Raw genomic sequence first — 13,524 nt, 5'->3', positions numbered from 1 at the left:
CGGCAGGAAATTGCCAGCTCAACCACTGATCCAAAGAGTTGATATTGTCTCCATCTGTAACATTTTTTTACCACTTGCTTTGTGTTAACTTATCCAGGCTTGTTACTAAATTAAAGACTTGGAATACCCTTCTCATGCTATTTACTTGGAAAAGGGTCAATCAGTGGTTCTAAAATGCTCAAACACGTGACTGAACATGCTCCCAAGCCACAGGGAAGAAAACACCTATTATTAAACAGTCAAAAAATAAATGTGAGCATGTTTTTTGACCCAATAGTCCAAATTGTAGCCTATGCCCCCAAGAGGTAATGAACAAACACTGTAGCATAAAGGTAGGCCATGTAATGATGGGCCTCCACAAAAAGAGACTGTTTCAAACACACTCTTATGCAGTAGGTCATGGCGTGTTGGGTAAATGCATGAATATTAATGCAAATCAATGCTGAATCAATGCTTACTTGAATGAATTTATGGAACAAATTTGCATACTTCTCACTAACACACCTGCTTCACTTAGCTAGCTAACTTTAAAGGTTCTCTCTAGCCACATTTGTGCTATGAAAGTTTTAATAGGAAAGAAAGACCAGATGGTCTTTTTCACACACACACACACACACACACACACACACACACACACACACACCTGTGTATTTACGTGTACACATTATGTACGCTTCATAAATTATCTAGTCACATCTTTAAAAGAGCAGAACCTTTGCAAGTGAAACGTCTGCACCTACCTGAGTCACATGCAAATGTGAATCCACAAATATACAGACAACAAATAAGGTCTTAAAACACACACACACGGCAAAGTGCTTTAAAAAATATCCCGGACTAAGAATTGTGCAGTGCAAAGCCTGACAACAACAGATTAATTACTTCATTACAGCAATTTAGCTCCACTCCGCATCCTTTCTCAGAATGTGGCTGCATGCTTTCGTAGATTGCATGCATAATTACCTTACATTACTGCACAGATAGAGAGAGAAAAAATCCCACACTGGCGTATGTCAGAGAGATCATTTGACTATGCTGCAGCATTAAGAAAGCAATTCATCACTGTGTTCCTTAATCATGCAAGTACTTCTCTGCTTTGGAGAGTGAACGGGTCACAGCAAGGGGGTGCACGTGAAGTATGGCTCCCCTGGTCTCACACCACCCCATTCTACTTTACATCTCAACAATACGGAGAGGCACTAAGCTACTCAAGACTTTCATCTCCAAGGGGTTGTTATGTGATACGATACTCTGAATTATGTGTGTGAGCGTGTATGTGTGTGTGTTGACTTGTAAATAGCTCATTGTTCTAGAGTTTGGCTGATCCAGTCTCCAAGGCCAATAGTATCTCTATTGAAACACAGTCTCTGCATTTCTCTGATTTGCTTCTTTTAAGTGAAAGCTTTCCAACATCTTTGTAACAATAATTTATAACCAATGAAAACAGTGCTATTGTAATCAAATATCTAAAGACTATGAGGTACCTACAAACACACACACTTGACATATGCCCCCTTCATGGCTGTAAAATATTTTCAGTAGCTTACAGTTGATCTTGATACTGGTCGCCAGGCAACACTGTCAATGCAGCTAATTTCTTGTGTGGACAGTGAACAGTGAAATGATCCCCTTATAACAACACCTTTGCAACCGTAATGTAATATTAGTTGAGCGTATTGGAATAAGAAATTATGATTTTTATATTCCTATAGTAAATAAAGTAAACAAGTAATTTATGTCCTGATGTTTCTGTTCTTACACATATGAGATGACTGTTTTTATTTCATTCTGCTCCTGTACTGTCCCTGTGTATATGTGTGTGACTATGTGTTTAGAGATAAGAGGGAATATTATGGTTTTGCAGTGTTTCACTGCTCTGCATGGGTGCATCCCCTGCGTCAGTAGTGATCTGCTCTGGGCTGCCAGGTTGGCACTAATCATTGTTTGATTCAGTGTGGTCCACGTAAGATGGGATCACCAACGCCATCTCTTGTCAGCCTGGAAGGATACTACTCTAACTATTTCCTTGTCTAGTTAGAGCAGCTGGTGGGTCTTTAGGTCAAGTCATGGTGTCTCTCCTTTGATGTGCATCATTGTAAATAAAACTCTGTTCCTGATCTTTCCTACCATTGGCTTGACTGGGTCTTCATTCATCGCCATTCAAAATGGCCATCATAGTCAAAGCTGTTCCACATTTAGATATCAGAGAACAGAGTCTCAATTCAATTTTGATGAGAGCACTGGATGCTAAATGTTATTGCTAACTACTATAACCACAAGCTATGACAGTTTAGGGCTAAAGGTAAACATATTGGCAGACTGAGCACTTCAGGCATATTGGGAGAAACACATACGTATATGAAAAGAATGGAAAACACATTTTACAGGAGGGGACCTGTGAGAAGAACTAATATTTTTTTCTATTCATGTGTGATACATGTGTATACTCCACATGCAGATTTAATTATGTTTCAGTAGATCTATACAAGAGATAGATCACGCTAGATTTTCCTATAGCATCTACTCACATGCTTACAGTACACTCTGGCCATGTGGCCTGAAAATGTGACGAGATTTCAAGTGTATTATTGATGATGTATGAAATTGCGACAATGTGGCGAGAAAGAAGAGATGGAAAACCCAAATTGGTCAGCCTGTAATCACAATGCAAAGTTACACATACTCTGTGACTACATCATAACCATGGGCTTCAACAAACAATTCAGACACTGCTTGCATCAGATGTTTGATTTAGCCCCTGAAAACCCCTGAGTGTAGCCTTCCTGTGCAGGCATTGGTGCAGTACTATGCTAACCCACATCAGTTCACTCAATCACTAAATCCCACGGACAACTTCTCTACCAAAATTCTAGCTACAGTGTTAGTAAGGCATGGAACAAACTAGTTTGGATGCCTTGGATGGGACCTTTTTGCCAAGACGGTATCTTTCAACCACACACCTGCTCATAGTCAACAAATCACCCAGGATTACACTGAAGTGAAATTACTTGAGTAACCTTTAAGCTCACCAGCAAAGCGCTTTCATAACCGTGGCAGAGAACTTACAGCCACCACCAGCACAGGTCGACAACAACAAGAGATGTGACAGTTGGTCTGAGCCCAAAGTGGTCCTGAATGGCAAACAGCAAGGGTATCTGTCACTGTGTGTTTACCCAGTGAAAGAGACTGCGGTCCCAACACTACTTCACATTCAGAGAGAGGGACGAGAGCTTCTCGATTAGCTTCTAGAAAATGCCACGCTTCCCTCCTCTTCCTTCTCCGTAGTCCCCCTGATAGATAAATAATTAATCATTCAAATCAGACATCCATCAGAGGGGCCTGAGAGGGGTCTGTTGGAAATGTCAGCCTTCTGAGAGGAGCCACGCTGCTATTTGACAAGACGCCCCTGGAGTGGGCCATGGGGTTCCAGCCTGTCGCACTAAATGCCACAGCTGATTTTTCGCCATGCTCCGTGTTTTTCCACAGGCAGGAGGTGGCTAAAAACCCCCCCACTGCGAGTGGAAAAAAAAGAAAAGGAAATGATGCTCATCTGGTAGATTGTGACCAAGCACCAGGCCAGTCAAATATCACCCGGAGCTAAAGCTCCATACAGGCAGCTTAGTGGGTGAACTGAACACACATACACACACAGAGGCAAGCTTCTCATCTCATCTGAAAATCATGCCATTGGCACTTTAATACGTTTCACTTAGCCATAGAGCCATTAACTCAAACGAGGGCTTGGGTGTAGGTCGCAGAGACAAATGCATTTACAAGAGCAGCCAACTCCTGATGAACACACTGGCTACACCAGCGCCAGGCAGGGTGACCCTCAGCTCATCTAGCGGTTGTGCTAGCAGCACGCAAATGCATTTCTCTCTTAGGGCAGTTAGCACACAGACAAGAGAGGGTGTGAAGTGTGAAGTCTGAAACAATTGTTTTTACAATAGCATTTACAGGATGAATAATCGACTGACTTCAGGGGTACACCAATGCTCAATGGAAAGCAAGCAGCAAAAGGGTTAGAAATAATACAGAAATAATATGTTGCTATATCTTGAGCTAGTTGTTGCAGGATCAGGATCTGGTCAGATTAGAAAGAGTGCTCAGTTCAAGTGATGAGGTACTGTGTTCCTTCTTTTTTAGTGTGTACACAGACAAAAATTATTGTGGTAGACCTATTGCAACATTGCAATGATAACGCAATCTATATGGTGTTCCAGTTTCTGTCCAGCTCGTCTACTCCTCAGAGGGAAGACACAACATTGGAACAGATAGCCATTATTACTGCCCCCTCTCCCTTTCCCTTTTTTCAGCTTCTCTTGACTGCAGGAGTTACTGATAAACTAGTGAGCACAGTAAATTGAGTTTGAAAGGTGAAACTGGCAGTATTACTTTTAGGGAACAAAAACGCATGAAAAACCTCCATACATGTAATGTTTTCACAGAAAACAACTACTTCTACTCCATGATGAACTGACAACTTGAAGAAGGATGACTACTATCCTTGACCCTGGAGGACAGTAATGTAATTTCTATGGTGTTCGGGATGGCTTAGAACACACTGTTGGTTTTTTGTGTCTTTCATGTAATCCCAGTCTTAAAATCTTGCTTTTATTCTGTTGCCATTTGCAGCTTCAGCACCAAATCCCACATGTGCAATCACACAATCAATGAGCGAGACATTATTTCCCTCCAGATACTGAGCTAAGACTTATGACCCTTATTAACTAAATTTGTACCTCCCTGTTTTGAGTGTGTTGATGCATATGTAAACATGTATGTGGTCAAAATCAGAATGCAGCAGAATGCTGCTCTCACCTTGTTTGTGCCAGGTGTTGCTTAAGGTTGACAATATCTTCTCTACTTCGGGTCTGTGGGACATGAAATGACGAGCTCTGGAAAAAAAAATCTGTACATTGGATTTCCTAAAGCACATGAATCAATGTTCTTCACTTTACCTCTCTTTACTGTAGCGCTAAAAGTTTTTTTCAACTGCTTACACACAAAATGCTTGCTTGACACACACATTTCTAAACATGTCTTTCCAACACCATAACCCCACACCAAATCTGCAAAACCATACACTAATTCTCAGTGTTTGACTTAGTGTTCAATTTCCTAAAATACATTTTGCTAAATACCACACACAATTTTCTACCTAACACACAAAAATCTAACAGGAAGTAACTTGCTTTCGTTTTTCAAACACAATCTATCAAAATGGCACACTTACTTATACATCACCTATTCACACTCAGTCCTTAATGTACAAACACTACCCTGGAAATCCAGAGTTCTCACGAGAGCACAATTTGAATTGTCTTTGCGAGACACTCTGGCAATGAGTAATGATGCACATTACTTTTATCCCTTGCATCGCGAGGAACCAATCACATCGGTGTATCTGATATAGTCAGGCCAGAGGCGAGCTAAACAGATGATGACAGTGCTGCAACGAATCAGTCAGTAAACACTGGTCTTGGTGTTATCCAATTGCGTGTAGTGAGATTTTCAAATGCATGCTTGGTGCCGCCCCTCGAGTTGGGCCATTACATTAGTCATGGCCAGACCAACAGTTTTTTTACAACTGTTTAACACACATTTTCAAAACTCTGTGTCTATTTTTCAGAACTCCACACACAAAACCCACAATTGCTCACACAAAATGCAAAATGCCTCAAATCTCCAGCAAAATGACACACAACATTCAAAATGTCATAAACACATCTTTAAAGCAAACATTCGCCTCACATTACAAACACTTTTGTCATAATATGACATTTTGGATACATCATGTACACACTGTTGCTCAAAACAAAAAAAAACGCTCTTCTGTCTTTCATAGGCTTTATATATGCATTCCCATACAAGAGTGAAAGTTACAGTATCTACAGAGAGAAGTTGAAATACACAGTAAAAATGCTAGCAATATTGAAACCACAATTAGTGATTTTTCCCAAATAATTTGCTGTTGCGAATACAGTATACAGTATACAGTAATACAACAAGAACAAAGCAATACAATGACCACCAGATGTACATGGAGTTCTGAAAAAGCTGATTTTGCCTAAGACGGAAATGACTGACTACTATCAAATTACTTTTGATAGTACTGTAATTACGTTTTTTCCAAAGTGTGTGTGTGTGTGTGAGGGGGGGGGGTAATGGTAATGGTAACTTGGGGAGACACAAAAATATAGTAAAAAAGACAAGTTTTACTTTTTGTAGAACATTACTGTAAGCTAAAGTCCGATTACTTAAATTTTCCTTTCAAAGTATCTGCATTGGTTCTGAACATTTCAACCGTAAATCCTCTAGGGCCAGATTGAAAGGGGTCCATACCATAGAATACGGTATATCTATTCATTGGCCTAAGGCAATGATTGGATGGTGTTCCGTAAAGTAATGAGTGTTTACACATGTGAAGAGAGAGAGTGCTTTGTGGTAATCGACAGCATAATACAGCCTATTGCGCTGTATGGAAGTGAAGTGTGGGGTCCACTCAGCATGCATAACTACACTGCATGGGACAAGCATCCAACAGAAGCCCTACATGCAGAATTCTGTCGATATATACTTATAGTATATCGATATAGTCCAAACAAAAACACCAAACAATGCATGTAGGGCAGAATTAGGCCGTTACCCATTGGCAATACCTATCCAAAAACGAGCACTAAAATTCTGGATGCACTTAAAATCAAGTTCGAAAAATACACTCCATTTTGAGGCCCTAAAAACCCAGGAACTGAACCCTGATAAGAGCCCCTTGTGCCAACTGGTACTGAAGCTCACTAACTCCATAACAAACACTAATATACAACATCCAAATCAGCAATTAGTGTCAAAAATGTCATCAAACAAGCAAAAGAACAGTATTTGGAACATCGAGATACGAAGCAGAGGCAAATCCTGACCAAGTACAGGCTAAGTGACCACAATCTTACAGTGGAAACAGGCAGGCACAGGAAAACCTGGCTGCCCAAAGAGGAAAGAATATGTGGTCACTGCCAGACAGGGAAGGTTGAAACAGAGGAGCCATTTCTTCTTCACTGTGATAAATATAAAGACATAAGAGATGCATCTTTCCCTAGCTTTAAAACATATTATCCAAAGTTTGAAACCATGGGCACACATGAAAAACTGGCTATCCTCTCAGGAGAGGGACATTCAGCCCCTCTAGCAGCAAGATACATTACACACCGTCATAAGCTGAGAGACTCCAGCATAAATTAATTTTATTTTATTTCATTTATTTATATTTATATTCGTATCTCTATATTGTCCTGTTCTAAAGGTGTGCTGATCTGTGCATATATGCATACAGTATATATGTATGTATATATGTGTGTGTGTATGTATATGTGTGTGTATGTGTACTGTATGCATGTGTGCATGTATATGTATGTGTACCATTATATATTATTATGTTTCTGTGTTGTTATTGTTATACTGTGATATAGTGTACACCTATATCTATGTGTACACATAGACACCTAGTTTTATTTCTGTGTCTTATTCATGTTCCCTCTATACTTTGTATGACTGCTTTGGCAATACGAATGTCTTATTTGTCATGCCAATAAAGCATATTTGAATTTTTAATTTTTGAGTGAAGCACTGGTGATTTAGTGTGCTATTTTAATGGGTTGTGTTTGAAAAATGAAATCAAGATACTTCCTGTTAGATTTTTGTGTGTTAAGTAGAACATTTTGTGTGGTGTTTTGCAAAATGTGTTTTAGTAAATTGAAAACTGAGTCAAACACTGAAAATCAGTGTATGGTTTTACAGATTTGGTGTGGGGTTATGATGTTTGGAAGACATGTTTAGAAAATTGTGTGACAGGCAAAGATTTAGTGTGTAAGCAGTTGAAAAAAACTGTAATCTTTCTAGATTACCAGGGTCTGGAATCTCCAGGCTACAAACACTCATTACTTTACTGAACACCATCCAATCATTGCCTTAGTATAGGCCTATGAATAGACTATGTAAAACTTGTCGTTTGTCACCATTAGCTCAATGTTCCTTTCTGTGCCTCCGGAAATGCCTAGGAACGCATACAGTATGTTTGTTTCTGCAGTTTAAAGGGTCTATAGGCCTATAAATATACATGCCCAACTGCCCCTCCCACCCCCCACCCCAAGCACAGTAATATATTTTCTTTGTAAAAAGCAAGGTAATTTGATAGTAATCAGTAATTTCTGTCTTTGGCAAAATCAGCTTTTTCAAAAATCCATGTATATCTGCTGGTCATAGTATTTTGCTTCCTTTTTTCTTGTTGGCTGTAAAATACTGTATTGACAGCAAATTATTTGGGGGAAAATTGGTTTCAATATTGCTTACACACTAGTCAGCACAGCACAACTTTGTGGCCACCAGAGTCCCAGCCTACAACACATCCTCTCCGGCTGTAAGACTGCACTGACCCAGGGCTGTTACGGGTGGTGCCATGACCGCGTCCTGCAGAAGCTAGCAGAGGTCATTGAAGCGAACAGGAGGCTTGAAGAGAACAGGACCAACCCAACAACTTCACACCAGCCTATCCAATTTGTCAGGCAAGAGGGAGGGGTGCTAGGCAGCATCGTAAGGGAGAGGTCCCTGCTGCCGCATGGAGGAAAGTTGCCTTAGGTCTACAACTGAAGTTCCCACAGCAGATCGCCATAACTTCTCTTCGAATGTTGTGTGTCATTTTGCTGAAGAGATTTTAAGGCATTCTGAGTGAGCAATTGTAGGTTTTGTGTGTAGATTAAAAAAAATAAAAATCTGAAAATCTGAAAATGTGTGTAAACAGTAAAAACATTTTCAGAAGAGGAGGCTAGTGTGCCTGCCAGGCCCACGAGGTGACCTCACTGGCTCCGAGCCAGTCTTAAACATCTCCTTTAGAATTTGACAGGGCCTGAGGAAATTGCACCTCATGAGGAAATCAATCGACAGCATTTAATTACGGAGTTACGGCACATTCCGATCCCGCAGCGGTCAGATCATGTGAACGATGCCACCCAGTGAGGCCATGGGACTCCGAGGAGTCAAGTCAAGGCTGAGTTAGCCCACAGGAAATGACCACACAAGGGGTCGAGTGACGTCTGGGGGTCACTGAGCAAGAACTTGGGCCTTCTAGAGCGGTTCTTGCTCAGTGACCCCCAGACGTCACTCGGCATTTTAAACACTATTATTTCCTCTTGTTTTCCACCTCGCAAACTCTACTAGGCTACAGTAAAGGCGCATTATCTTTTGACTATTACGCAAAAGCCCCTGTTCTATTCTTACAACATAGCCGGTCACAACATCAATACACAGCCTTAGTATAAGGCCTACAAACAACATTTAACTAAATGCAGATTCAACTTTCCAATTAAAGCATAGACGCATAGAGGGGGTGGGGGGCATAGAAAAGTTTGAGAACCTGTGGCCTAAAACAATATTGGTGGTTGCATGTTAGATCTGAAGTGAAATGGGTCGCGATGGTCTGTCATTTTTAAAAAGTGGGTCCCCAGAAAAAAAGTTTAGGAAACACTGTTCTAGACCATCTCTTACACGATGACCTTCCTATACAAAGTCCAGATCACATTCATCTAGTCTTACTTTACCCTGAGTTTGGGGTTTGTGAAGAATCATCAGTGAACAGACATGTGTGAAATGTATGTCCAGACTAACATAGTTAATTATTAATAAAAGTTCAAGCTACACAAATAATAGAATCAAAAATTAATAAAGTTTCAAGCAACACAAGCAATAGAATCAAAAATTATTGAAAGCATTCACAGGCCTATCGCATTAGTCATATCTGAAGCAGGTTATGTGCTGTGTGACTGAGGACCACACCATCAATGCATTTGTGGAGACGAGGTTGGCGGAGGAGCTCACAGGCCCCGTCTTAGATGACACGGGCGTCTCTTGGAGTGCCTGTGGACACAAGAGGAAAAGACGCACAAAAGAGATGAAAATAAATAACATAAAATTAAATAGTGACAAATAAATCAAATAGATGTTGTGGACAAAAGGGAAAAGCACACAAAAAGTTATGAAAATCATACAAATTATATCAACTGATGTGAGACAATTAAACACTGTCAATCAGAACATAGCATTCAAATACTATGAAAACTGTGCTTGTATGTCATTTAGAGAGTTTTGTTTACACTTTCAATAGAGTCCATGAAGAGGTTGGATTTATTCTGTATAGTCTGGGGAACATGAAGGCAGCCAGAGAGGTGTTTTCCATACACAGTCTCTCATAGGGGACCTGCAATGAGTTTCATCACAGAATGCCGCAGGAGAGCGAGAGCCTTAAGCTGACAAACCTCTCATTTTTCACGCCGGATGTTTTTGGCAGCGAGACGCCCTATACCCCCACCCCCCCCCCCAGAATCGCCTAGCTCTTGCCCTTGTGCTCCAGCCTCTGCGCAACCCCCCCACCCCTCCTTGATGGATGATCTCATTTGCAGTAAATCTGCTCGCGTTAGGCCCAGACACCACAGAGTTTTTCACTTCACTTGCTCCGAAAGCCTTTTCCCCATCGTTCTGCTTCCAAACAGCCCCGTACCACATGCCTATTTGTTTACCACAGTATTCCACGGGGCTGCGGTCCCATACAAATTTATGAATGCAAATATTAACAGTATGCGGGCTGCGGGCAGTGACATTTACTAGAATGAGTTCTTGATCTTATGAAACCTTTTCACAGGAGCTATAGTGGGACTTGCTTAGTCGACTCTCTGTGATTTATGTGGCCCTCCAATGTCGCCCTGAACAGGCCAAAGGGAGCATTCTAGGTGACAGTTGCTTCAATAACTTCCAAAGGTTCAAACAGCATAAAAACACAACCATCAACTCATGAGTTAAACATTTACTCTGCCTTTTTTGCGGAAGAACACCTAGAAAGACAGGTCAGGGAAGTGAGTTGTACAAGCCAAGCCAACACATGCAGGAACTTACAGAATACAAGACTTTTCATCCGAACGTGTCAGATCCAATCTGCTCCATGTTGGCACCCGCTGAGCAAAAACTGTCTACCTCAGCAGACAGAGAACCCCAGCGACTCTGATGAGTTCTACATCAACCAGCATTAATATTCCACTTTGACAGCGCCTATCCCTTAATGTATTGGGTGCCAATATCCCACGTGTGTGTTATTGCTTTTTTAGGGTCCGCCAGTGGGCCTCCTCGAGCAAGCAGTATGGGCATAATTGTTTTATAAAGTTCCCATCGTCTTCCTCCAGCTGAATTTGCTTGAGGGGAGACAAACTGCAGAGGCCCAGCCTCTTCTCCGTCTCTGTCTCCGTTAAATGCCTGAATCTGGGGGCACGCTTCACCTTCATGAGGCCTGGCACATCGTGTCGCTGGTGAGTCTTCAATCCAGACCTGCTTTAAAAGCTATATGCAGGAGGAGGCTGGCAAGCACTGATCCACACACACAAGGGTTTTTTGCTTCACCAGATGGTTAAATATATGCAAGAAGTTAATTTTATTGCCTATCTTTTAAAATAAGTGCAAGTTACTTTTTACCAGTGAAACAGTGGAATGCTTTTAAACAGAGTGAACGAACAGTGAGGGGAGAAAACAGATCATATTCAAACACATTTTGGTTTCTGTGAAGCTTCATTCCAAGCCTTTCCCTCCAAAGCCTTCACTGAGGCCTCAGTAATGTCATGGAAAATAGTACGTTGATTGAACAGTCAAATCATGGTGATAAGCCAAATCGAATGTGTCTATTTACGGCTCGCCCTTTGTTTACATGTGTTGAATGAAAGTCAGTGGGAGCCGTAAATCGTTAATAGAGGTGACCAAAGGATTTCTCCGGACTGCGGTGCTGGTAGGGGGACAGTTGGTAAGTGTTCTTAACAGTCTTCTGTAATAAACTCCAGGTTCGCTAACTAGGTTGTTGGTGCTTCGTTTTATGTGTAGAGACCCTAAGCAAGCTACTGACGAGGTTTGGTGCTATTTTGAACAATATTACTGGTTAAAAAAATGCTATTTGGAAAGTGTTTAGCTTACTACCCTTAGCTAATCCACTGTTTCCACAGCGATTTGGGGCTATAGCATATTCCAGGCCAAGCTCTGTAGTGAATGATCAACAAAAATGACTGCCTCCACGGTTTATTTGATGTATTTTAATGCAGAAAAAGACCCTTGGGTCAATTTTAGCTGGAATTACACTTTAATACCCCCACACACACACAAACACACTTACATAGACATAGCATGAGTTGCAGGAGCAGAAGATAGAGAAAATAGGCAGGCGTGATTTATTTTTACGGAGAGAGTGTGTGGTCATATTTTGTACCGCTATGCGGCACATCTACTTTGTGGGAACAATTTACACAATTACATCTTGTTTTAACAATAGGAACATTTGTAATTCTGTTACCCATGTAATTTTGTTACCATGACTTGTTATGAAACTTATATGTCTTAGAAGTAGGCCTACGTCAAAACTTGTCAGTCACAAAATCTTTGGTCATATTATAGGAAAGTATATAAGCATATAAACACTTCTATATGAGTTTTTTATGTTATATTTTGAGAAAGGCATGTTTGATGATGACTTTTATGGTAAAAAAAAAAGTTATGATCATTTTCTGTAACTAAAATCATATAAAGATGTAATTTCACCAGACCATTTTGTGTTACCATTTAAGTACATGTAGGCACAAACAAACTGACATGTTGTTCTTAAATTTTGGTTCATTAATTGCTGAGTAGCATCACAAAATCCGGTGGGAGTGTAACTTTTGTATAGTAAGTAAGTAAGTAAGTAAATTACATTTATATAGCACATTTACTGTACATCCAAAGTGCTTTACAATAAAAGAACGAGAAAAGGTGGTTCCAACACCAACTACAGCTGATATCTCCAGACAAAGACAGATATACAGACATAATACAAATAGGATCTCCATCCACAGTTCCCACAGGCTCAATGGTTATTGATACTGATTTGAGGACATGTGGTAGACTGTTCCAACGGTGCGGTGTACAGACACTGAAGGCACAGCAGGCTGTATCTTCCCTTCAGGGCTGCACATTTATCTTTACACGTTGACTTTTTTTGTACTCCAGCACCTCACCCTCAAAACCCTCAACCAATGTTCTTCTTGCCATCATTCTAGGATCACCCTAAAACCCCACTGTCCTTTGCATATTTCACTGCAAAACTGTAGTTTCTTTCCATGTCTATGGCTCATAAGCAAATCATGCAGTTTAAAAGCTTGTGATGGCATCAACTTCTAATACTTGCAAAGTTATAATATTGGTGAGGCCTCAACATCAACCTCTCTCTCTCTCCCTCTCTGTGTGTGTGTGTGTGTGTGTGGCGCATTGTTTTCTGACACCGCATGCATCATTAATCCGTTCTGTGTCCAACGTTTATGTGGAATAAACGCGAAAGGAGCATTGGGGGCAGAGTGAGACTGATCTCTGTGCAGCAGTAGCTGCTCCAGTGATGAATGAAAGCGAGACAAGCTGCCATAAAATGAGACTTCGCCAACACATCACATGTCGCCAAGGAGTGACCCAGAAAGG

General features: G+C 40.9%; 1 protein-coding gene across 1 annotated transcript in view; it reads right to left on the bottom strand.

The window, feature by feature from the left end:
- The window catches only part of LOC125294510 (coiled-coil domain-containing protein 60-like), a 48,301-nt gene that overhangs the window by 23,494 nt on the left and 11,283 nt on the right, over positions 1–13,524 (bottom strand). The window contains exons 2-3 of the mRNA XM_048243334.1: positions 9,826–9,906; positions 4,822–4,898 (exon numbers count right to left, since the gene is read on the bottom strand). Coding sequence (XP_048099291.1) covers positions 4,822–4,898; positions 9,826–9,906 — 158 coding nt within the window. The remainder of the gene's footprint in view (positions 1–4,821; positions 4,899–9,825; positions 9,907–13,524) is intronic.

The sequence above is a fragment of the Alosa alosa genome, chromosome 5, assembly GCF_017589495.1.
Source record: "Alosa alosa isolate M-15738 ecotype Scorff River chromosome 5, AALO_Geno_1.1, whole genome shotgun sequence".
NCBI classification, from domain to species: Eukaryota; Metazoa; Chordata; class Actinopteri; order Clupeiformes; family Clupeidae; genus Alosa; species Alosa alosa.
This window is presented reverse-complemented; position numbering and strand designations above follow the sequence as displayed.